The 24,141-nt window shown below is 43.1% G+C and overlaps 1 protein-coding gene across 1 annotated transcript; it reads right to left on the reverse strand.

The window, feature by feature from the left end:
- CCDC80 (coiled-coil domain containing 80) lies at window positions 1-23,230 on the reverse strand. Its single transcript, XM_064143242.1, has 8 exons — window positions 22,617-23,230; window positions 20,343-22,246; window positions 15,081-15,237; window positions 11,083-11,219; window positions 10,032-10,180; window positions 5,981-6,084; window positions 3,556-3,636; window positions 1-1,057 (listed from the first exon to the last, which is right to left on the reverse strand). Exons 2-8 carry the CDS (start codon window positions 22,236-22,238, stop codon window positions 711-713), a joined length of 2,871 nt encoding a protein of 956 aa, XP_063999312.1. The 5' UTR covers window positions 22,239-22,246; window positions 22,617-23,230; the 3' UTR covers window positions 1-710.
- Between the last annotated feature and the right edge of the window lie 911 nt (window positions 23,231-24,141).

Below are 24,141 nucleotides of genomic sequence, written 5' to 3' on the forward strand. Positions count from 1 at the left end.
TTTGTAGTTAAGAACTTTACACTGTATTTTATTGGAACAAATCTTGCCATAGCCATAAATTCTTATTTTCATTGACAGAGTTTGCTAATTACAACGTTAATGCACTGAGAATGGAAGCTGTCTTTTTAGACAAGGTACTTCAAAAGGATTTTGTTATTATTGCTGTTACTATTAAAGAGCCTGCACCATGCTTCTTTCTTAAATTTTCCTTTCCTGGGTTAGTCTTGAAGTGTGATTATTTGCATCTCTTCATGAGCACAATGCAATCTCACTTTCCAATAAATATATTTCTTTTTCTTTTTTCTCCTTAGAAAAAAAAATACTAAGAAGAGCATTGCAATATTTGTGGGACAGTTTGTGTCCTGCCCCACAGCAGTGTCCATGGACTGGGACTGTGGGTTTGGGGATTTTTTGGTTGGTTGGTTGATTGGTTTTAATGCAAACAGCACTTGCTGGTGCCCTTTGTTTATAAAAGTTTAAAAATATGAAGGAGTCTTTATTGTTTAAAGCTTCAATACTACAGGTTTGAACTGCTTCACTGTAAAGGCTTCTGTGTTTTTAAGAAGGCAAGTGACCAAAGTTCCTTGATTGAACAGTGGAAGAACGAGGCATGGATGGTGGCCCAGGGAGACTTTCTGCAACTGGCCACCTATTGCTTGGATAGCTATGAGAAGACAGACACAGGGCAGTTGGAGGCTAAGTTGCTCATTTCAATATGGATATCCATGGTGGTAACTTCCATGGTGACGGTAGTCATCTTGGTAACCTTCCTGGTATCCTTGGTGATAGCTATGGTACCCATACCCACCGTACTCATCATCTGGGCACTGCATGCCAAGAGATTGCTGAATTGTCATTTCCTGTCGCCGAAGCTGCATGGAGTCGATCAGATCATACACAATCGCCATAGACCACATTGGAGAGGGATACCAGGATTTGACATTTCCATCTTTCCCAACCAGAAGCATGGAGAAATATTCTGGGCTGATTTGGAAATAGTTTCTGATATCTTTCACCAAATGAGCTGGGATATCTTCTCGGTCTACAGTAGAGCTTCCTAAGATAAAACCAGCATTGATATTTTAGTAGGTGAGTTAGCAACATGAAGTAGGACACAACCATGTCAGATACCTGTCATTTACAAGCTCAGGATTTCCTGGTTCCAAAATGAAGCTGCTCCACTGTGAACTAAAGATGTGCTTGTAAATGGTTTTGTTAGATTAGTCGGGCTGAAGCTACTAGACTGTGACACACCTTTTTGTCACCAAACACATATACACTTCTTTGGCTTCTGTGCAGCTTGGGTCACTGAGGGCATATGTGAGAAGCACAGTCAAAGAAATCACAAGAATTGAAGTGTGACAATGTGGAGAATTTAATGGTCATTAGTGGCAATATAGAGCTTCCCTCTTGAGATACGGCATGTGGTAGACATCATGGACACTTTAAAGTACATATTCTAGCAAAACCTGGTGAACTCCAAGTTTGTAAGTATGAAGTCAGTGTTAGGTAAATGAGTAGAAAGTGCAAGACAACTAGGACAAGTGGGCACCTATACACATGCACAGACACATACATACTCGGCTTGGCAACAGCAATCTTACAAGTGGCATCCTGCTTTACAGTCTTGCTGAGACTCTCTAAAGGAGGTCAGCAAGTAGGTGGCTAAGGGTGGTCTGGATGATACAGGCTTTGTGGATTTCCTGAAGGCTTCAAAAGGAAGCAGAAACCAGGTGGGAGTGAAAGATCAGTTCCTAGAGCAGAGGTAGGCCACCACTGAAGTTTCACATTTTTTTCTGCTGGGACTGGTGGTGTTCAATATATTTGTAAGGTGTGAGTGTGAGGGTCAGGAAGTGTAGAGAGAATGTGGAGATACTCAGAGGAGTAAGGACTAGAGATGATTGTGAAGCATTGCAGAAGAGCCTTGTAAGATTGTGTGACTGGTCAGTAAAATTATGGAAGGAATTTTATTCAGGTTGAAGTGAAATGATGCATGTGGTGAAAGATTTGCTAACTCTGTGTAAGAAAGGGTGAAGTCTGATGATTGCCACTTGGCAGTGAGATCTTGGGGCTATGACAGTTTTATGAAAGGCCAATGGTCAAAAGCCAAAGCAGGTGTTATCAAACATGAGGAAAATAATAACAAACAAAGCAGAGAATGATTATGTCTCCATGGAAACCTGTTGTTTGTGTGCATCTTGAACATTGTATGGAATTCTGGTTCTCTCACCTCAAAAAAATATGGTAGAACAGGTGGAAAAAAAAACAGAAATGCAACAAAGTTGATCACAGGTTGGAGTAAACTCTATATGAGAGGTGACCAAGTAAAGACAGAAGTCTGTGAAATAAATGCTTTGGTGAGAGGTCTACAAGATTGTGAATATTGCTGCAGGGATAGATAGGGGTGAAATGTTTACCTTTTTCTCCACACAAGAGATAAAGCATATCAAACAACATCATGGGACTCATGTTCAGGGCAAATACATTGAAAAGAGATCTGCTGATCTTAATAAATAAGAATGATAACCAAAGTCATGAAGTCCTTCAGTGAAAAGTAAGCAGAGGCTGCAAGAGTGTGGATGGAAGAAGTGTGACATCTGTGTCGTCTCTTCTTATTCTTTCTTAGGCATGCACTTGATTGTATGCAGTAGAAGGACCAATATGCTTTCATGCACAAAGCAGTAGGAATGGTGATGGGATAAATAAGCTTCTTCCTTTCTTTGTTCTTCCACTGATGGAGGCAGTTGTTTTAATTAGGTGGTAGAGGAACCTATGGCATTTGAAATATACCCTGGCAGTGAGCTCTCCTAATAATAGCTACCTGAAGAAGCCTGCTGGGATGCAAGTGGAACACTTAAAGGTGACTTCTAATAAAGGTGGAGAAAGACTTTTCACCAAGGGCCCATAGAGACAGGGCAAGGGGTAATGGCTTTAAGCAGAAAGAGGGTAGATTTAGATTAAAGGAAAAGAGGTTTTTTTTAGGCCGAGGATGGTGCAACGCAGGAACAGGTTGCACAAAGAAGGTTGTAGATCCCCCATTAAAGAAGGTGTTCAAGATCAGATTAGGCAGGTCTTGGAGCAACCTGATTAAGTGGAAGGTGTCCCTGGCTATTGCAGAGGAGTTGGACTAGATGATCTTTAAAAAGTCCTTCCTGGGCTGAACCATTCAATGAAGGTGAATGAAGACCTCTATAGGAGAATTCTCCAAGTCTGTGTTTCTATTACCCCTGATTAACATTGAGCATGTAAAAGGAACAAACATTCCTTTGTCTTTGACAATAAGGCAGGCAGAAGATTGTATTTGGGACTGTCTGTTTAGAGATGTGAGATGACCTCCAGATGATATTTGGGCTCTGAAGAAGCTATATAATGCTTAGCACAGGAGCACCAAGACAGCTTTTTGCTTTTGTCTCATCTAGTTTCTTAAGAGAAGCAAAAAGAAAGAGAAAACCACAGTCATGCCCATCCCTCTAAAGAAATTATAGCAAAGAAACACTCAGCCCTCTGCGGTGCCTTCCATGGGTAGTACTGAAGAAACTGGAAACTGTCACTTACCATTAATTGGATACAACTCTAAGACACCTCCAATATCTTCTCCAAGTCCTAGCAATTTGAGGATAGTTATATGGCGCAGACCTGTGGAGGAAATGAAGAAGGCTCTGGGTCAGACCAGCTAATTCTGCTCATTCTTGGACAGATTTCAGTTTCATCAACCAGGTCTGTGCATGTTAAATTAGGATCCAGTATAAGCCTGCAGCCTAGGAGAAAGAGTTAACTGATCTTTATGGAGTCTCTGCCAGTCACTTCACCTGTCTCAACCATGGGAATAAGTTATTGTGTTGAGTAACTGCCTTATCAGTTGCACAAAAGCTGTTCCTAGTGTCCCAGAGACAAGAGCATTTGGTGTGCCTCTTGCAAAGGGATGCAAAGATCAGAACACCACTAAAGTGCAGAGGCCATTCCCCAAATTCAGAATGTTCCTGCACTGTTTTTTCACTGGTAACGTTGCAGCCACTGTTCTGCAAACAGCTGTTGGACATGTGCAGAGTGCAAGACTCCTTAGCTGACCAATTGCACACTATGTGTGCCAAGAACAACATCCTTACATGCTGGCACCCTTTGATTAGAATATGCTGCTGCAGAGCCAGCTCTCCTGCCATGCTGGCACCTTTCATTGGGAGCACACTTAGGTGATATATGTAGTTGGATTTTACTGATTGGGCATAAGGTATAGTGTATAAAAATCAGGAACTTCAGGCAATAGATGCTTCTTTGGTTAGGTATTTTGGGTAGAGCTTTAGTTTAGGGATGCTGCTCAGGACTTATCCTGCTGCCTTAGCTACTTCATCTGTTAAGGGCTTTTGGACTTTGTCTGCAAGGGACTCTATGACTCTATTTGTTGCTTCATCTGTAAGTGGACTCTGAGACTCTGTAAAGCAGGGGATTCATAAACACTGTAATAAATGACTACTGAGAAGGCCTCTGAGATTCTCTGCTGTCTGCACTTCTGGTATTCCATTGCTAGAGCAGTATTGGGGTTCATGCCTCATTTGTCTCATCTAAAGGTTCTCTGTTTTGTGTTGATTACTGCAGCCACATCAGCCCCCCGAAACGGGGAACAGGGAGGGGATTGTGATAAGTAAAGCTGCTACTTGAGGTACTCACAGCAAAGTAATTAGAGATAGTCACATTCCAAATGACTGCAGGGAATGACTTATGATGGGCATTCACTTCTTTCATTTGTTCTGGTCAGAGGCTTGGACTATTGCCTCTGCTCTGAAGACAGACCCTGGGGGCTGTAGAAGCTGTTCCTTTATGACTTACAAAATCTTTGATGGAATGGGGGTTTTTTGCAACTTAGAGGTAAGATGCTTGGAAACCTATCACTTAGTAAAAATATCCATTGAGGACAAATGCTTTAGGAACTCATTGGATCTCCTTCCAGCTATCTCTAGCAAATAATAGGAGGAGTTAACTGGTTTGGTTGCCTTCCGTTCTCTAAAGAATTTTACATTGATCTATATCAAATAATGGGAAGAATTAACTGTTTTTGTTGCATTCCAGTCTCTAAAGAATTTTACAGTGTTACCTATCAGATAATGGGAAGAATTAACTGTCTTGGTTACATTTCATTCTTTAGAAAGCATTTTACACTGATCCATATCACGGTTTACTCTGGTAGTTACCAAAGGTGATGATGCTGAGGGTCTGAATAAAAGGCAGGTGACAATAAACCAGCAGTAATACTGTGCAGATCTCTCTTGAAGCACAACTGAAATATATTGAAATAGTAGCTTTTGTATGGGACCTGTTTCATTCTGTTGTGTGAGACAAATCTAGGCCCTGTACTGTATTTGCATTGCTAGAAACATGAGGTGAGAAGTAAGTCTCTTTGGGCTTCACAATGGAAATCTAGAACAGTGTTTCTGGCTCTTGCTCTCAGTTGCCTCCTGGAGGAGCCCATCTCTCTCTGCTATGTATTTGGAACTTACCTAGAGGGCTGGGAAGATCCTTACTGGATTATAGTGGCTTCCATTCATAGCTTTACAGATATTGGCAATGAAGCAGGAACAAAAAAGGAAAAAAACAGCCTGATGTCCATTCATCTCCTTGATACTTAGGCTGGTTCTGAGCTGGGTATTAGTGGATCTGTCCTTCCCAAATCATTGTACTTGCGTTAATTTGTGCAGTAAGAAATAGAAAATATAGTTGATCTTCTGAAGTACAAGCCTGGAGAGAAGCTTTGGACTGCTAAACTGTTCTGCCTCAAAGAGATGATTCCAGGGAGCACCTTGTTTAGTGGTCTTAGGCACACTACCTGCATAGCAATGTCTTTTCCATTTGGATGTGCAGAAGATATGGCAAACTGCTTAGTTGTTAGACTTATCAGACTGTCTAGATTCAGGCTTGAGCAAAGGAATCCACATCACCAGGAAGGATGTGGTTTAAAGAAGTAGGAGTATAATTTCTTTTGACTCACCAAAATTGCAGGCTTGTCCACTGAGAGCAGCAAGCTGCTGAGAATAAGCCCAGTCCTCATCACTGGGAGCAGAGATCACCACCAACCGCCTTCTCCAACGGAACCTGGAAAGAGATAAGAGTGTGGCAGGGCATGGTCATGACATGTGATTCAAATCCTCTCGACATTTATGTTCTCTGTAGGCTGAGATATGTCATACTTCTCACAGCTTCTAAGTAACAGCTGGGTGGGAGCTCTTCCCAGTTCTATCCATCACTGGGAAAGAATAAAGCCTGTTTCAAAGTTTACAACTCCAAAACTCCCAAAGAAACATCTGCAGTTTTGCTGCTTTGCTGAACAAACACTGCAAAGCTTACAATCATTGCTTAAAGCTCCCTTCAGTGGTTCTGAGATGTGTATATTCAAGAGAAAGAAAAAAAACCCTGTAGAATTTCTCACTAGCCACTTAGCTTTTACGTCATTCACCACTGCTGGAACTGCAGAGTTATTTTGCAGTCCAAGAGCTGAGAATCAGGGTGTATCTTCGTTTCAGGCATAACTCATACTTCTGTGTAAACATTCACTGACCTGACCTATACCACACTTGCTCAAAATACCTTTTGAACGTGGCTCTAAATCTGAGCTTGTTTGTAAGTACGTGGCTGTGTGAGCCTTTGGCTATAAAAGGTATGCAGAGGGCAAGAAGATAAAGCTTGGATTTTCTTTTTTTACTAATATGGCATGTCCCATCTAACCAAAGCCTTGCACAAGGAGTACCTTCTGCTATCCTCTTAAGGAAAGGCAATACCATAATGACACTTGAAGCCTTAAATTCTAACTATAGGGGTTTTAATACTCTCCAAAACCCACACTTCCTCCCCCCTCCCATTTTTTTTTTCCTTCTGAGTAGAGGTACTTCTCCATTAAACCTAAATAAATCACATTTATAGGAATTTGCAAAGCTGCAGGGATATTTTTATAGCAGGAAATGATGTTTTAAATGGATGCAGATGTTTCTCTGTTATAATAATAGGCTGCCATGTGAAGACCTCAAAATAACAGCTAATGCAAAGGCTCAATTCTGTTCCCCTTGAAAGAGGCATAAAAATATGATGGAACTTGCTCAAAGTCACAAAAGAAGTTGTTGAAAGAGGAGGGAATGCTGATGTCTTTGTCTTGGTGACTGACAGATACTGCATGTTTTTATAACTAAAAAAGTAAATCCTTAAAAAGCAAATTTCTGCAATTTCAGTCTTGCCCAGGAGGAGCAGTGGAAAGACATGAATGTGTGGAATACAACTGGGTGAATGGGAATGAGAAGCATCAAGAATCACAGGTGTGAGGAAAGGGACGAAATGCAGGAAAAAAAATAATCTGGGATAATTAGTACAGCAAAATCACCTGGCTACCTCTAAACAGTGACCAAGATTATAAACACTGGATCATACTTTGTCTAGGGCATAAATCAGGATGGAAATTTATCTCTGAGCTACTTTAAGATACTCTTAATTTCTTGCTGATTTTTTTTAATATCTCCTTTAGATATGACAAGAGCTGAAAAGGGTTGAAAGCCACCCAAGCTCCAGGGAGATCTTACAGATGCTTTCCAATCTCTGAAATGGGCCTACAAGAAAGCCAGGAAGGGACTATTTACAAGGGTTTGTAGTGATAGGATAAGGCAGGGGATGGATTGAAGCTTGAGGAGGATGGATTTAGACTCAATATTAGAAAGAACTTCTTTGCAGTGAGGGTGGTGAGACACTGCAACAGGTTGTCCAGTGTCGCTATCTGTGTTTGTGCCCTTGCCTTTATACAAAACCAGTGAGTGAAAGACATCACAATAGTTTTCTTTTCACTGCCCATAATCTAATTTCTCTCATTAAAATATTCCAATTAGCTTCAAACCAGCACATCCAGGGAGGTTGTGGATGCCCCCTCCCTGGAGGTGTTCAAGACCGAGTTGGATAGAGCCTTGAGCAATCTGGTCTAGTGGGAGGCATTCCTGCCCATGGAGGAGGGGAGTTGGAACTAGATGATCTTTAAGGTCCCTTTCAACCCAAATCATTCTATGAGGTTACAAATCCCTCTCACTCAGGCAGTCCTTATAATTGGTGTGCTTGTCTAGGGCTACATCTCAGTGAGAAATGAACTCAGTCCTTCACAGCTGTCAGTTCACACCAGAAGCCATAGGCCAATATTCCTGTCCTGACAAACCTACCACACTCTTGCTATATGCAGCTTCTCTTTCTCTTCTACCTATTTTGCACCCCAATCTTGCTTGTGAGCCCAGAGAGCAGCACAGCCAGTGCCTTGGTGTTAGAGGGGGATTCCTCCCTACAAACTGAAGCATTTCTTCCCCATGCATGTGGATTTCAAGCATTATTCAAGCCATCTCTGGCCCTCCTTTCACGCCAGGCAGTCTAGTTAAGAACAATATTTGCATTATTATAACTGACCTCCCCAGTGAGCAATATCAGGGAGACGATGCCAGGGCTCTTGTTCAGCTGGGAAGACAATCTTGGACAAAGCTGGAACAAGTCTTGCTGGAAATCTGACCAGTTAATGTGGCTGCTGAAGTCCACCCAATGTTTAAAGCCTGGTGCTTGTTTCACAGACAACAAATGCATTCTCTGCAGCAACAGTTCTGTTTATAGATGAAACATTCTGCATTTCTCCTGCCTGTTTTTCTGATGTGTGTTTATTACCAGGGCTGTTTCCAAGCAAAGGAGAATTTGAGGCCTGTCACTTCCCAGCACACAAGCTCAGTCTTGTGTTGGTCAGCTGTTTCCAAACTGTGGTTCTTCTTGGTGGTCTTGAAGATGAAAGCACTGAGCTCTAAACAGGAGGTGGTGAATTGGATGGGGTGAATCTTGTTAAAGGTTCTCTTTCTGTTGAAGCAGCTATTGACTTTTAAAATGTTTGTGAAGCAACAAACTTTTTCATTTACCTGCTGCTCCTTTCCTCCTGAAGTTCCAGCATGCTGCCTCAGTTATATTTATAGCCTTCTAGCATGAGCAGTGTGTTCCCATGGATTCTGATAGCAGCTGAGGAGGATGCGGTAGTAGCAGGTAAACCCTAGAGTTATGGGCTAGCCCTAATTTCATGTAAAGTATTCAGTAACAAAGAGTGCTGTAGCTGCACAGCTCTTTTGTGGATCTGAATTCCCACAGTCCAGGTGGCTTTCTTGCCTGAAATGTAGGTCTTGCAGATAGAGCTGTAACATGCCTTAAGACTGCACTAAACTGAACTAAACAGAACTAAAACTGTCTTTTCTGCAGAAGGTCTCTCAAACATTTTGCAAGAGACATCTGCAAGACCTTTAATAATATGTGTGACTAATACTGGCAAAGACCAACTGTTCCCTCAAGCAGGATAAGAAGGAAGTTACAGAGAACTAATTGCTGATTTGAGCTACATGGAGGGGATTAGACTAGGCTTAACAAGATTGAGATGACTGATGATAGAAACACATAAAACACTGTGCTTCATATTTTCAGAACTGAGCTAACATCTTTGAATGCAAGTTAGTGTTACTATCTCCATGGAATGGTGGAGGTCACAAAGTTAGTGTCCGAAGAATGTTCAATCAGTCAGTGAAGGAACCATAGAATGGAATGGAAACATAGAACCATAGAATTGTTTTGTTTTGGTTGGAAGTGACTTGTAAGATCACCAAGTCCAATCACTGACCTAACACCACCATGGTCATTAAACCATGTCCCAAAGTGCCACATCCACATGTTTCTTGAGCACCTCCAGGAATGGTGATGCCACTACCAAAGTCCCTGGGCAGCTCATTCCAAGGCCTGACCATTCCTTCAGTAAAAAAAAATTCACCATATCCAACCCAGACGTCCCCTGGCATGACTTCAGGCCATTTCCTCAAAACATGCATTTTTACTTGCAGTGCCCAGTATAAGACTGCATCCAGCTATGGCTACCTCTGCATTTGCTTCACACTGTAAAAACTGAGAAACTATATTTAATAAAAGGGAGAAACATTTGGGTGGGTGTTTGTCCAATAAGACAATAATTATTAGAACTAACAACAGATACGGATATAAGGTAATACCTTGATAAGAAGCTCTCAAGGGATTGCTTCTTATCTTCTTTGCAGACAATGCCTTCTTTTTTCTGTCTTTCCATGTCTTTAATGCGTGACTGGAAGGTGTCGATCAAATCAAACACAGACTTCATAGCTATGGGCACTTCATAGTATTGCTGTTCAGCAAAAAAAGGAATAGATGAATAAGAGAATGCACATACTAGCAGTCTTTCTGCATGCATCACAGCACTGCAGGATATACAGAGAATCATGGAATCACAGAATCAATCTGGTTGGAAGAGACTTCCAAGATCATCCACTCCAACCTAGCACCCAGCCCCAGCCAATCAACTAGACCATGGCACCAAGTGCCTCATCCAGGCTTTTCTTGGACACCTCCAGGAACAGTGCCTCCACCACCTCCCTGGGCAGCCCATTCCAATGCCAATCACTCTCTCTATGAAGAACTTCCTCTTAACATCCAACCTATGCTTCCCCCAGCACAACTTGAGACTGTGTCCCCTTGTTCTGTTGCTGGTTGCCTGGCAGAAGAGACCACCCCCCACCTGGCTACAGCCTCCCTTCAGGTAGTGGTAGACAGCAATGAGCCCCTGAGTATTCCTGTTTGCACCCAGTTAACATGGCTTAAAACAGATTAGAAAACATGGGAAATGTTACTGGTTTTGCAGTCAGACTGCTCTTTGGAAGTGGCATATTTTCAGTGTTCATATTTTCAGCTGCCATCCCATTGAGCAGCCAAGCTCTGTAATACCAGGTACTACATTGAAATCCCTGCCAATGGTGGGGGAGGGGTGCCTGTCCTATTCCTATGGCATCAGCTCACCATTCCAGCAGAAGCCAAACATTTCTGAAATCTCCCAGCTGCAGAGAATGAAGAAACCTACCTAATCCCTAAAAATTTACCTTACTGTCCCTTGCTTTGTCCTATAGAAATGACCAAGACCTGCATCAGTCTCTTCTGTGTCTTGCACACAAGCCTACGATGTAATTTCCTGGGTTTTTCTTTTTTTTTTCATATTTTTCTATGCCTTTTATTTCAAGGAGTCAGAACCCTCACCTTGACCTTCATGTCCGTGTCTGTAAGCACCATGAAGAAGTCATTGTAGGTCATCCCATACTCTTTCCTCAACTCACTGATGAGCTGCTGATCCACAAGGTCTTCGTCCTCTATCACTTTCATGGGCTTTTCATTATCTTAATGTGAGAGAAAGAGAAATAAAATAGAAATTAAATCACACAGCACTCTGTCTTTAATTTCATCTCAAAAGAAAGAGGGAAATTAATTTCCCAGAAGCCCTCTTTCCACTGCCTAGGCAAGTGTCCTGGTAGGCCATAAACCCTGCCAGGCAGACTTAACCCTGCCTCTCCTTCTCCTGTCATGCTGGGGTCTGGGAGCTAGTAGATGAGCAAAGCCTTGAGGTCTAGAGGGCTTAGCAGCACATGTCAGGTGTCTTGTGCCACCCTCACCATGCCTGCATAGCCAAAGGAGGCACAAAGCTTTGAATCCATTGGCCAGAACAATGGTGCTAGTGCCTATTGGCCAGTTTGATTATCAAATCAAGTATATAAAGGGAGATGATTTAGAAACCACACCTTTCTGTACCCTGCCTTTCTGCATTCAGCAGGGAGCCTTGATATTTCACCTCATTTGCAGCTCGTTGAAGGCAGCCGCCTGTTGCAGCTCGCATTAGTGGCTTAGCAGCATCTTCCTTTTGCCTGAAATATTTGTGGTTTATCCTGGGATCATCTCGAGTTTGAAAGCATCTTTCACACAGGAGACTTATTCAAGGACCAAAAGAGTCATGAGTACCTATGCTGGAGAGAATGCCGAGACTCCATAAGCATAGTTAGAACTATTCCTGGTTTTGTGTTGGTGCTTTCCAAGTTCTGACAGTTTAAACTCTTTAATTCTGTGCAGTTGCTTCCTGCTGACTGAAAGTCCAAAGAACCTCAGGGAATTTCCCCCAGTTTTGAATAGTAATAACAATAAAATAAGATTCATACAGAAATTAAGAGTCATAATTCATACAGGTTATGAATTTCCACTACAGCAAGATATTCAAAAGCACCAGCATGATGCTGTGGCCTTTAACTGTTCCATTTTCAGTCTCAATATAGTGTTAAAATCCTAGGACACATGGACTTCAATATTTAACACCTCTACTTGCTTTTGGAAACTGTTGGCTGCCTGCTTGTTCCCAGAAAGATCTTTTAGGTTTTTTTTCAATGTGCTTATGTATGTACATGCATGTGCTAATCCTTGCACCAGCTCCTGGAATGTAGCTGCTTGTAGAAGATAAAATAGAAACTGTTCAACTGTGGATAACACCATATCCAAATGAAACAGGACTGGCAATCTGAAGGAGTAAAATATAGCTATAACAACTTGAAGTTGGCCAGGACATTAGATTAGCCTTGCCAGTCTTAAAAAGTTACATAGAAGCTTTAGTGACTTTGAGAAATCAGAACTTCTAAGAAAACAGAAAGTGTTTACTGTGTCTTGAATACTGCACTCCAAGCTCTTCAACTCTCTCTCTATACCCTGCTGTATCATTCCTCCATCTGCTTGCTGATGCTGATTTCCCATTCTAGCAGCCTGAAGGGAAAATACCTGAGAATGATTTGTTCCATCTATATGGGATGGTTTTGATAGGATGTAAAGAAGGTATTACTAAGTGTAGCTGAATGAGCTACTGTGCAAGTCCTGCATAGTCTGATTTTATAATGCCTCCAAAAACTGTGTTGAGTGCTAATGCTGCTTACTACAATATAAATGCTGTGAATAAACTGTTTCCTAAGAAGTTTTGCTACTTCTGAGGCTGACAGAGCAGCCATGAAGAGGCCATGCAAGCATGTAGAGCAGGGGAGAAATGAATGTGGAATAGAAAAGCATTTATATTATTTAAACTTTGAAAAGGCTCAGGATTTGGTGTTTTGGACAAAAACATAATGTGAACTTCATGTAAAGTTTAACTTATACCCTTCTAACTCTCCTTCTTTTCTTCTAATTTCTCCTGTGAGAATTGAACTGTTACATACACTTATGTGGTTTGGGAAAAATTTGGGTGTAGGTTAAGTTTGGAACAGACTTAAAGAGCATGGTCTGTGTCAGAGTGAATGTGTGTTTATTAGCCTGACTGGAGCTAAATATAATCTTAAACAGTTCACTGGCAGGCATATGGGTCTAGAGGCAAAAAAAAAAAATGACCTTAAGTAACTTTGGCCTGATGTGGAAAACCCTGTGCTGCTCCAGATTTGTCAAGGAAGTGCACAAATGGGCAGTCTGGCAGAATTTGAGACTCGCTGTTTTTCAGGGATGCAGTGATCCTCCACTAGGCCCTCTCCCTCTGAAAGTGGCAGAAGTATGGCTGGAAGCCAGACATAAATCTGTAATCTTCTGGCCTGTTGTATGTCAGACCTGAAATATCCTGGGGCTGTTGTGGTCCTGAGCCTTCTGTTCCACCATATATCTCTTCCCAAAGTCTGGTAAAAACAGATGAATTTCCAGAAGACAGATGTGGTGGACTTCTAAGCAAACCCAGTAGTTTTTATGCTATTTCTTTGCCTTTGTCCAGCAGAGCATTCATGGTACTGTTAACCTTTAGATGTAGACAGCAATGAGAGTGTTTGCATGATTTAGGAGACACCTAAGCTTAAGTGTTTTCTGGAGTTTGACCTGAAGTTTTTGTCCAAAACTTACTGTTCTCACTGGTTTTGGTGGGTACTTCTCCAAGACCTGAACCAGTTGTTTCAGTATCACCCTGTTTTTGATAGGATGTAAAGAAGGTGCTACTAAATGTAGCTGAATGTGCTACTGTGCAATTCATGCATAGTCTGATTTATGATGCCTCCAAAAACTCTGTGTTCATTGTGATAAACATCTTTAAAATGACCAGCAATAAGCAGTCACTTTGGGCATAGAATCACAGAATGCATTGAGTTGGAGGAGATCCTCAAAGGTTATCTTGCCCAAGTGCCCTGCAGTGAGTAGGGACATCTCCAACTACATTAGATTGCTCAGGGCCCCATCAAGTTTGACCTTGAATGTCTCCAGGAATGGGGCCTCCACCACATCTCTGGGCAACCTATCCCAGTATTTCACTACTCTGTCTTGCTTTACGGGTAAAGAGAAGTGATAGGACTTCAGATGTTAACCTTCTGATATCAGGTGCACTGGTGCAAATGTTTAAGGTTTTCCATGCCTAAACACTATGGTTGAAGACTTCTAGATCATCTGCTTACCAGTAGAGAGGGGAAAACACACCTGGATCTCCCCTTACCGTGGAGGTCCAGGTGAATTCATTTTGTGAATATATCAAAATCAGCTCTTAAACCTAGAAAAGCTGATCCTAGGAGGGGAAGGAACAGCAAGAAGTCAAACTGTTACACCTCACTCTGCCCTGGGTTTAGACCTTGTATGCCAATGAAAAATGAAGCTTTTTCCATGAGCATAAAGGCATGAGAATATGTTCCATGGTAGGATTAAAACAGAATTAACTTGGGCCAAATTTTTACTGTAATCTCAAGCAGTTCCCTTCAACATTTCCTGTCCCCAGTCTCCAATCCTTCATGACAACAGCCCGTTTCTTTTAGCAGTGTATAAATCAGGCTAGCCAGTACCTAGCCACCCATGGCTAATGTCTTGCAAAAGCCAAGAGTGGAAAGCATTGTGTTAGGGCAGCCATTCAGTTAGACACTGAGGCTGCTATTCCATGATATCAGTGAAGATAAACCTAATCTTCTTTTTCTGTCCCATGCCCTCATCACATTTTTCTGCCTTTTCGCTGTTTCACTGATTTTAAGAGTTCCCACAAAGGAAGCTGAAGATGTTGAAGCTACAGGACTGAAAACCTAAACATGGAAAACACCAGACACACTGAAGTAAACGCAAAATCAGGGGAGTTAGCATGGAAGGAGAAAGAATGAGTTTGAAAGTGCAGCTGGACCACAGCAAATGATCTTGCTTAGATCTTGACCTAAAGCCGGTGAGATTTCTCCCTTTGTTGCCTGTATTTTCCCCACGACATGGAAATAAATCATTAAAAGATAAAGAACCTAGCTGGAAGTGGTCGATTTTCATGCTGCTGTTGTTCATGGTGCCAAAAATTGTAATGACTGATATCTTCCTGGTGGCCATCTTGCAGAAACTCTCCAGATACTCATCTCGCTGCTGTACATACATGTTGTTGTCCGCCTTGGGGGTTGTGATCAGCTGGTTGGTAGCAGAAACAAAAAAGCTTGTTTAGTATAAGAAATGAAGCAGAAGAGTATTCTACTGAAGGAAAATTAGTCACTGTCTGCAAACAAAGCAGTATACCTTTAGCCTCTGGCCTGATGCAAAGTTATTCAACCAGCCACAGAAAAACCTCTGGAAGCACAGCCAGTTGGTGGCACTAGCTCCTGCACTGCCTTTCCATAGCACTGGTAGAAGAAGTGATAGTGGATTTTACACAAACCCATACAATCTATTATCCTTTGCCCATATAATCCCACCAGGTCTCCCTCACAGCCTTCAGCAGTGTCATGGCAGCTGCTCTGGCCTCATTTTGTGGTCCAGGCAGGGCTCCCAATGACTGTTCTGGCAGTCAAGGAGTCCAATTAGGGCTACATGAATATATATGTAACTGATGGCCATATGAAGACCTTGAAGACTTGCTAAGGCCACTGAGACCACATCTGAAAACTGCTGATCTAGCTTTTGTTTGTTCTAAGCCATTGTCATGTCTTTTGGGATTTAAATTTGCTGAGAAGCCATGACTATGAGGGGAGAATAGAAGGAACAGTTACAGCAGAAGTATGAAAATATCTACAGTTTAGTTCAAAACTTCCTAACAATTGCAAAGATGGAACTTTTAAAAAGTTTGAAACACACAAATTAGATCCTTCATATAAGTTGTGTGACTGAGGCTCAGATAGATACTCCAGGGAATGGGGGATTATGTGTGTGTGACAACATACAGTGATCTTGTACAGCAATTTCCAGCAGAAAGTGGAGGGGAATGCTGCAGGTCCAGCAATGTAATCATTCTAACTGGCAGCAGTGAACTGAATCAAGCATCTGCCACTGACTCCCCAAACACAAAAGGAGTTTGAATCTGAATCAAAATTTTATGGTTTAAGGTCATAAATAACCACCTGAATCCTTCAACTGCAAACTTATTCAACAGGTGCAGTCATCTTCTGGCTGCCTTCATAAGTTTGTAGGGCCTGGGGGCTAATTTTTATGATATACTCCTTATAAATCCAGTTCATCAGTGTGCTGAGCTTAGGAGATCTGAGTGTCACTAATGCAAAGTCCTCCTGGCACAACTACAGCGCTGGGACATGAAGGTGAACGAGAGTCAGACACAAAGAGGATTTGTTTTCTGGGCCATAACATGGAACACATTGTTTCTAAATTGCATAGAAATGTTTCAAATGAAAAAAAGGATCATGAAAGGATTTGAGGACTGAGATCAAAACCAGACCATCGGTTTATATCACCCTCCTAGATTTGGAGGCCGCAAGTAGGAACGCAGAGTCAGGTCTGCATTTAGCCTGCTTTGTCAAACCCTGTAGAGCAAAGCAAGGAACATTCAAGAGGCAAAACAAACTTCAAATTGAAGCTTTGTGCCAGAATTATTTCAACCCAAGCAGAAATGGGAGTTGCCATTCAGGAAGATGGAGGAAGACTTGGAGCCTTCTCACCTAAAAAGATTTTGTAAAGCTTGATGAAGGTGCACTCATGTCTGAATGTCTGCTTAACTACATCAAAAATGGTATTACAAGGGTTGGCCAAGATGACACTGAATGAAGGCAAGTAATTGTACTGAGTGGAGCTCATGCCCAATCTATGTTTGCAAGGACCTTTTTGTATGTGTACGTACAGATGGAATGTTGTACACAAACTGTCAGAATTGCATCACCAGAGAAATTAACAAAAACCCCAAACTCACTAAGCCAAGATTTCTCAGCATTAGTAAGGCTGAAACAAAAGCCTCACTATAGAGAAATGGAGCTGTAGGACTCACAACCCACACATTTTTTTCTCAGTTTGTGCATCTGGGTCCTGTATCTGTGCCTTTGTGGCCATGAAGGCCAATGGTATCCTGTGATGCACCAAGAAGAGTGCATCCAGCAAGTTGAGGGAGGTTCTCCTTTTCCTCTACTCTGCCCTGAAGAGGCCATGTCTGAAGTACTGTGTTCAGTTCTGGGCTCCATGGTTCAAGAAGGACAGGGAACTGTTCAATAGGGTACAGCAAAGGGCTACAAAGATGATTAGGGGACTAGAACATCTTGTGAAGAAAGGCTGAAGGACTTGAGGCTTTTTAGTCTGGAGAAGAGAAACTGAGGGGGAATCTTGTCAATGCTTATAAATACTTGAAGGATAGGTGTCAGGAGGATGGGGCCAGTCTTTTTTCAGTGACAGTGACAGGAAGTAATGGATACAAACTTGGACATAGGAAGTTCCATCTAAACATCCAGAGGAACTTTTTTGCATTTGGGGTGATGAAGCACTGGAACAGGCTGCCTAGAAAGTTTGTGGAGCCTCTGTCTTTGGACTCATGCAGAAGCTCCTTAGATGCCATCCTGTGCAACCTATTCTAGGTGAACCTGCTGTGGCAGGGACAGTGGACTAGATGATCTCCAGAGGTTCCTTCTAAACCCTATCATTCTGTGATTCTGTGATTTATTGAACTTAGAATAGTCTTCAAAATTCTGGATCTTTCCACTTCACAGTGAGACTTTCAATCTGAAGTCCTCAGCAATGTTTAAGGCTTAAAATACCACATCCTTCTCAAGAGACTTTTGAGAGAAGCCTGAAACAATCTTGGGAGTAAGTTTATTCAAGGTGAACGTACAGTGATGGGGAATGACTCAGGTAGAGTCACTTCTGCAGCAGCATGGACCAATTCTCTAGAGAAGGAGTTTGGAGACTCATGAGTGACTGAGTTCACCTAGCTGGAAAGACTGACTTTGAGGGAACTGGACAATTTGATAGGTGGTGTGGTTTTAAAGAAGCTTGAGAAGTTCCTTGATTTCTACAGTGATGTGCATGGCAAAGAGACACTGCTTTACTGATGACAAAATCAAACCTGCTCTCCAAGAGACTTCAAAAAATCAGGCAGAGGATGGTATTAAATACTGGTAAAATGAAGTGCATTGTGGCATAGTCATTTGTCTTCAGTGAAGTTTGGCCTGACAGCCTGAGATTGTGCAGCACTTTCCTTGGAGATCCAGCTGAAAGGTGACCTGGTATTAGAAGGCTCAAATATGAGACCAATCTTTAAGTTGGCAGGACTGTGTTGGAGTAAGGAAGTAGCAGCCTGACATCTGTGATTTTTTTACAAATCTGGTTTTATTTGTCCTGATACTACTCATTCTTGGAAGCCACCAAGTTGAGATATATGACCAAATTTCCAAGATCTATAACTTCTGTGCAGTTTCTCTGAGCTTTTGATTTGGCTAAGTGTTAGCTGTAAAGTAACTGACAGGCACTATTTGGAAAATTCAATCAAGTCCAACTTTTCCAAATGTATGTCTTTTCTCTACTTCCAACATGTTGGAAAATACAAGTCTGCTAGCTCTGCACAGCCCCTACAGCTGGAAGAATGGGGAAGGGGAAAAGCAAATGGCCTTCTGTTCAGGCCTGTGAATCATCAGCAGAATGATTAATTAAATTCCAGCGGTCCAATTAAATAATGGTCCAATTAAATTCCTGTTCAGGGAAATTGACTTTTGGCTGGTGTAGTTGCCAAGCCACTTGATGATACTTGAAAAGTCCTGGCAGTCAGGTGAAGTCCCTAGTGACTGGAAGAAAGGATATATTGCACTCTTTTTTAAGAAGGCTAGAAAGGAAAACACTGTACCTCTGTCCCTGGGAAGATCATGTAACAGGTCACAGAATCACAGAACGATTTGGGTCGGAAGGGACCTTCCTGCTGTGGGCAAGGACACCTTCCACTCAACCAAGTTGTTCAGTCTTATTCAACTTGGCCTTGAATACTTACAGAAAGGAGGTTGTGACAGAACAAGGGGTGATGGTTCTAAACTGAAAGAGGAGAGATTCAGACAAGATATAAGGAAGAAACTTTTTCACAAAGAGTGGTGAAACACTGGAATGGGTTGCCCAGAGAGGTACACATGCCCTATCCCTATTCAAGGTCAGGTTGCATGGGGGAGCTCTGAGCAACCTGTTCAAGACAAAGATATCCCTGCTTACTGTAGTGGTGGTGGGTGTCTGTGGACTAGACAACCTTTAAAAGTCCCTTCCAACCCAAAGCATGCTGTGACTTCTACGGTTCCCAGAATCTTTGTTTGGCATCTTATCTATTTGTGTTGGAACATGAGGCATGAGAGGCAAAGCTGTTTTTGTGACACTGTTTGTTGGACAATAACTACGAAACAGGCCAGCTCACAGTGGAATAATTGCAAGAAAACAGCTCCCACAATAATAATAGTTTTGAAGAACTGTTTTTCAAAGTGTGCTTTTCATGGTGTGTGCCATCTGCCAGGAAAAACATTTGTACTACAGCTAAGCTGTTTCCTGTCCCAGGTGAAGTGTTTTTTCAGATAAGTATTTGGAAAAACACACAACAGCATTAAACCCTGGGACAAATGACTCCAGAGGATGCTGAGTTTCTCAGACTGGAAAAGCTACCATACTGTTACAATGTAATAACAACAGCAGGAGGAAAAAAACACAAACAAAACCAAGTTTTGCACAATATCTCTGAAGATGTCTAGGATATCTGAATGCCAAATTCTCAACAGAAAGAATGGCAAATGTAGCAACCCTACCTCAGGGCATCTGATGGTATGCCTTCGTGCATCTCCTCAGTCAGACATGCACCAGCACTGCCAAGCTACCTGGCTTGCTTCCAGTTTTAGGACACCAGCACCAATGTAAAGCAAGTGTGCCAGCTGGCAGGGCACACTGAGCATTGAAATGTGGTAACATTGGCAAGTACCCCAAAGTGATGAATGGATGTAATCCACACTGGAGCCTCATTGTATCGATCATAACTATACAGATCCTGACACCTACATAGCCACTAGAAACAAAATAATCTGACAGCTATATGGTAGTTCCTGGCAGTGTCTGGGAAGAGGTTTTAGCTTAATTCCTAGTTGACTGATGTTCATACTGCATGTAAGATTTCCAACTGAGGCTGCAAAACCTTCCCTATTGGAAATGATCATTAGGGTCTAGAAATTTTACCCCTTAACCAAGAGCACTAAAAAGGAGTAATACAGAACCACTATAAACTTTCTGTTCCACATAACTCCACGAGGAGGGAGAGATGACTTTGGTAATCGAATGAATGAGTTACTTACAATGAGTCTCCTTTTGCCTTCAAAGTACTCCAGGAGGTCAGTCACCAACTTCCTGGGAGGCTGTAGGAAAGGCTTCTTATTTGGCTTAGGGAAATCCTCATTCTCAGTTCTGCTCCCCTTCTTGTTCTTCTTGCTACGATCTTTGTCCTGCTTGCTCTTTTTCTCAGCTTTGTCCTTCTTGGAGTGCTTCTCACTCTTCTGCAACTTGTCAGGTCTGTCCTTCTTCTTCTTCTTCTCAGGTTTATCTACTCTCTCATGCTTCTTTGATTCTTTTCCTTTCTTTGGAGGAATATTTCTTGCTGCAAACTCTTCCTCTAAATGGGAACTGGCAGGCTTGCTGGGGTCATATTTATCTTCATATTCATTGCTCAGTACCTTTTCCTGGGCCTTCTTTTTTGGTGGTTTAGCCTTAGTTGGTTTGTGTTGCCCTGGTGTGACATTCAGGTCTCTGTGGCTATAGTCCTTTCTGTCAGTTCTGTTATCTTTAAACCTACCCCCATTTGCCTTTGTATAGCGCACCGAGGGAGCTGTTGGGACCGCTGTGAAGCTGTCATAGTGTGCAGCCAGGCTTGGTCTCCGTGTGGCCACTGCGTGTTTCTCCAGGTGGCTGCGCTGCCTGTCCCTGCGGTTTGCCTTCCACGCAGGAGAATAGAAATCCTCGGAAGCTGTGACTCGCGGAGTGGTGGCATCAGGGGCTACTGGCAGCCTGTGGTATTCTGTGGTAGAATGTGACTTTGTGGTCCAGGTTCTCTGTGTGGTAGGGAGGAGTGTGGTTGTTGTGGTGGACCGGATCGCTGTTGTCGCTGCACGGGTGTTGGCATGGGTAGCTGTGGAGGTGGGAGGGAAGGTAGTAGTCCTTACTGTAGGTAGAGGAGTGGTTACTGTGGTTGTCATTGGTTTCCTCACTGCTTTGGTCCTTGTTGGCTGATTATTACTCTTCCTGGGCTCCTCCTTCCTTGTTGATATCTGGACATGCGCACCACCAGGGGTAGGCTGGGTGCTGCCCCCGTTATTGCCTTCTTCAACCACTTGTCCCTCCACCCCAGCTGCTTTGCAAGTCTGGATGAAGCCTTTCTGCCTCATCTTCTCAATTTTTCTAATGGGGCTTTGATCAATGACTTCATACATGGCCTCTAGCCTGACAGGGTAAGGATACCTTTCCTCCACCTGCAGAGTTTTCTTCAGCAGCACCATGCCAAATTTCCCCTTCTCCAGTTTCAGAAAGCTCATGAGCTTAGGGATGAGGGCAGGATCTAGTGGCTGCTCCAGGATTTTTCCTTCGTTGGTTATCCTTCTGACTTTCCCTCCTTCTTCCCCTTCTTCGTGGAACAACACAATCTGCTGGATGTGCCTCTCGGCGAGTTCACAGTAAACATCGTTTTTCAGCAGGCTCATCATCAGCCGGTAATAACCCTCAGAGGCATGGGGGGCAGAAATGACCCATACCCGATTTTTCCCAGCAAAGCTGGCCAGGACATTGGGTGAACTTGATCCTGAAGGGAAGCGTACCACTCGTGACTGTGAGGCAGAAGACACCCCTTCATCTTTAATCATTTCGGACTTGGAGTATTTGGCTGCAGCTGTGAGTCTCTGTACTCGTCTCATTCTGGTCCCTGTGCCCCTGGCCTGGGAGCGTGCCTCCCTTTGCAGGATGTTGGCAGGCGCCTCTGGAGGTGCTGAAGAATCCCTCTTGGTGACAGGGTGTTGTAGATTTGGGCTCGAACTCTTCAGGGATTCTCCAGACCTTCTTAGGAGGTTGCTTGGAGCCCTGTAAGCCAGGGGCACTTTCCTAACTCCATGGCTCACTCTCTCTGCTAGCCTCTCTGTTTTTTCAGAGCCACACGCTAGCCACGCTGCCCACAGCAGGGCTAAGCTGAGAGCTGGCCTCCAGTTCATTGTGCAATCTGCTCCAGGGGAGGAGGAGAAGGAGAAGAAAGTGAGATGTTAACGGTCTGCCGATATCTTGCGCAAGTGATTAAAACCCCCAAAGCCCAAGCTGGCTAGTCGTGAGTTGAAAGCGCTGCTCACACCTCAGTCCTGCCCTGCTGCCTTTGTACAGTTCACAGTTATTTTTTCAGAAAGCACAAAGTGGACCATTTCATGCAAAAAATTAGATTATCCATCTGTAACGTGACTCTGTCTGTTCAAAAGGACGCTGCGATCTGCATCCCTCTGGGTGTCTCTCTCACGCCCTCACACACACACATGCGAACACGCTCAGGGAAAGGCTGCAGGACACAGAGCAGAAAGCCAAGAGTTTGGCTCAAGACTTACGCTCTCAGGGAAGCTCCCCTTCCAGAGCTGAGGTTTCACGTCTTTTTCCTTCAAAAGGAGACCAGTGCCATACAGATGTGCTGCTGCCCGGCGATTTAACTTGACGCAGCCCAAGAGATCCCAGAGCCTGCCTCCTCGTACGTCTTTTCAGTTTCTTTCTTCTTCTTCAGCTCCGTGACAAGTGGGATGAGGTTAGCGGAAATTTCCTTGGGGAGCTCTGCTTCTCCATTTACCTGCAGGTCTGGCTTTTTGCTGTACCGGTTACCCACACAGGCAGGGGTTTCATTTAAGGAAAGGGAACTCCCAACCGCTCCGAGGCTCTCTTTTAAAATTCCCGAGCCTCCTTCCCACTCCTTACTTCCTCAGTCCCGTTTAGCTCCTTTGTTTCCAGAGAGGAAAGCACCAGCACTAATATATTTTCCAGGCTGAAGAAAAACCCAGGAATGTGATGCTAAAAAAAAACCAACGCACACCAGAGGACGCTTCCCTTTCCCCTTTCTCCACACTTGGACAAAAGCAAATTGTAAAAGACTCGTCTTTTCTTTCCTTTCCCTGCTTGGCTGGCCGCGGTCCCAGAAATGTCAGGGTAACCCCAGCCCTGCTCCGAACCAGCCTCAGACAACGGTGGCCACTGGAAATGGGGGAAACTTCACTCAGGATTTAACAGCTCAGCAGAACCCGCCTCCTCCCCTCTCCAGCACGGGGAGGGAGGAGGAGGAATGCTTTGGGGGCTGAAATACTGCACAGCATCACAGAGCACTTCAGAGATGGTGACTCCAGCCTTAACTCTTTCCTTTACACGTCCCAGCTTCCTGGCACTTCTCAACCTCATTCTCTTTCCTCCCATTAAATAGACATTGTCCCAGTGAAAAATAGCCCTGTGAGAAGTGTGTTTTCTCACCAGTGACAAGAACAGCTCTGGTGTTTAAAAGTTACTTTTTCAAAACCCCACTATTTCTGCTTCCTATCCCTCTTTTCCTTGTTTGTTTGCTTTCCTGGACTTCTCCAGTGTGAGATCCAGGCTCTTTCTCAGGTGCTCATGTGTGTCAGTATAGCCTTTTCTTGCAAACATCAGATGTGCATGGCTGTTTGTTAACTTGTAGTTTTTAAAGGGATCAGGATGCTTATTATCATGCTAAAAATGGAGCTGTATGTTTTTTCCATCAGTGTGCACTGGCAGGGAAAAAAAAAAAAGGATAAAAGGTGCAGAAATGTCTACAGAGACATGGATAAAGAAAGGGTCACGTCCTCTGCTCTCTCTTCACAGTGTAAATGACACCATTCTGTTGAGCTGACGTAAACTGGCACAGCTACACTGCCAGCACCTGGTCTTTAGCTGATTCAGGCTGGCTTTAGTGTGTTGTGCACCTTCAGTGTGAAACACCACTAAATTGTAGTTGATGGACAACATATAGAAACATTTGGGACCTTAATACTACTTGTGCTGTTTTCCAATAGTTGATTTATTTACAGAGATGCTGTTACATTTGCATGGTAAGATACTGCATTTGACCTCACTTTTCTT

The sequence above is a fragment of the Pogoniulus pusillus genome, chromosome 5 (assembly GCF_015220805.1).
Source record: "Pogoniulus pusillus isolate bPogPus1 chromosome 5, bPogPus1.pri, whole genome shotgun sequence".
NCBI lineage: Eukaryota > Metazoa > Chordata > Aves > Piciformes > Lybiidae > Pogoniulus > Pogoniulus pusillus.

What these genes read in the sequence shown, in the direction of transcription:
- CCDC80 (XM_064143242.1), bottom strand. Translation starts at nt 22,238, where the DNA reads ATGAACTGGAGGCCAGCTCTCAGCTTAGCCCTGCTGTGGGCAGCGTGG. An exon ending in ACACGGACATGAAGGTCAAG is followed by an intron (nt 10,181 to 11,082) that starts GTGAGGGTTCTG and finishes TTTGCTGAACAG; the next exon opens with CAATACTATGAAGTGCCCAT. An exon ending in TGGACAAGCCTGCAATTTTG is followed by an intron (nt 3,637 to 5,980) that starts GTGAGTCAAAAG and finishes TTTCCTCCACAG; the next exon opens with GTCTGCGCCATATAACTATC.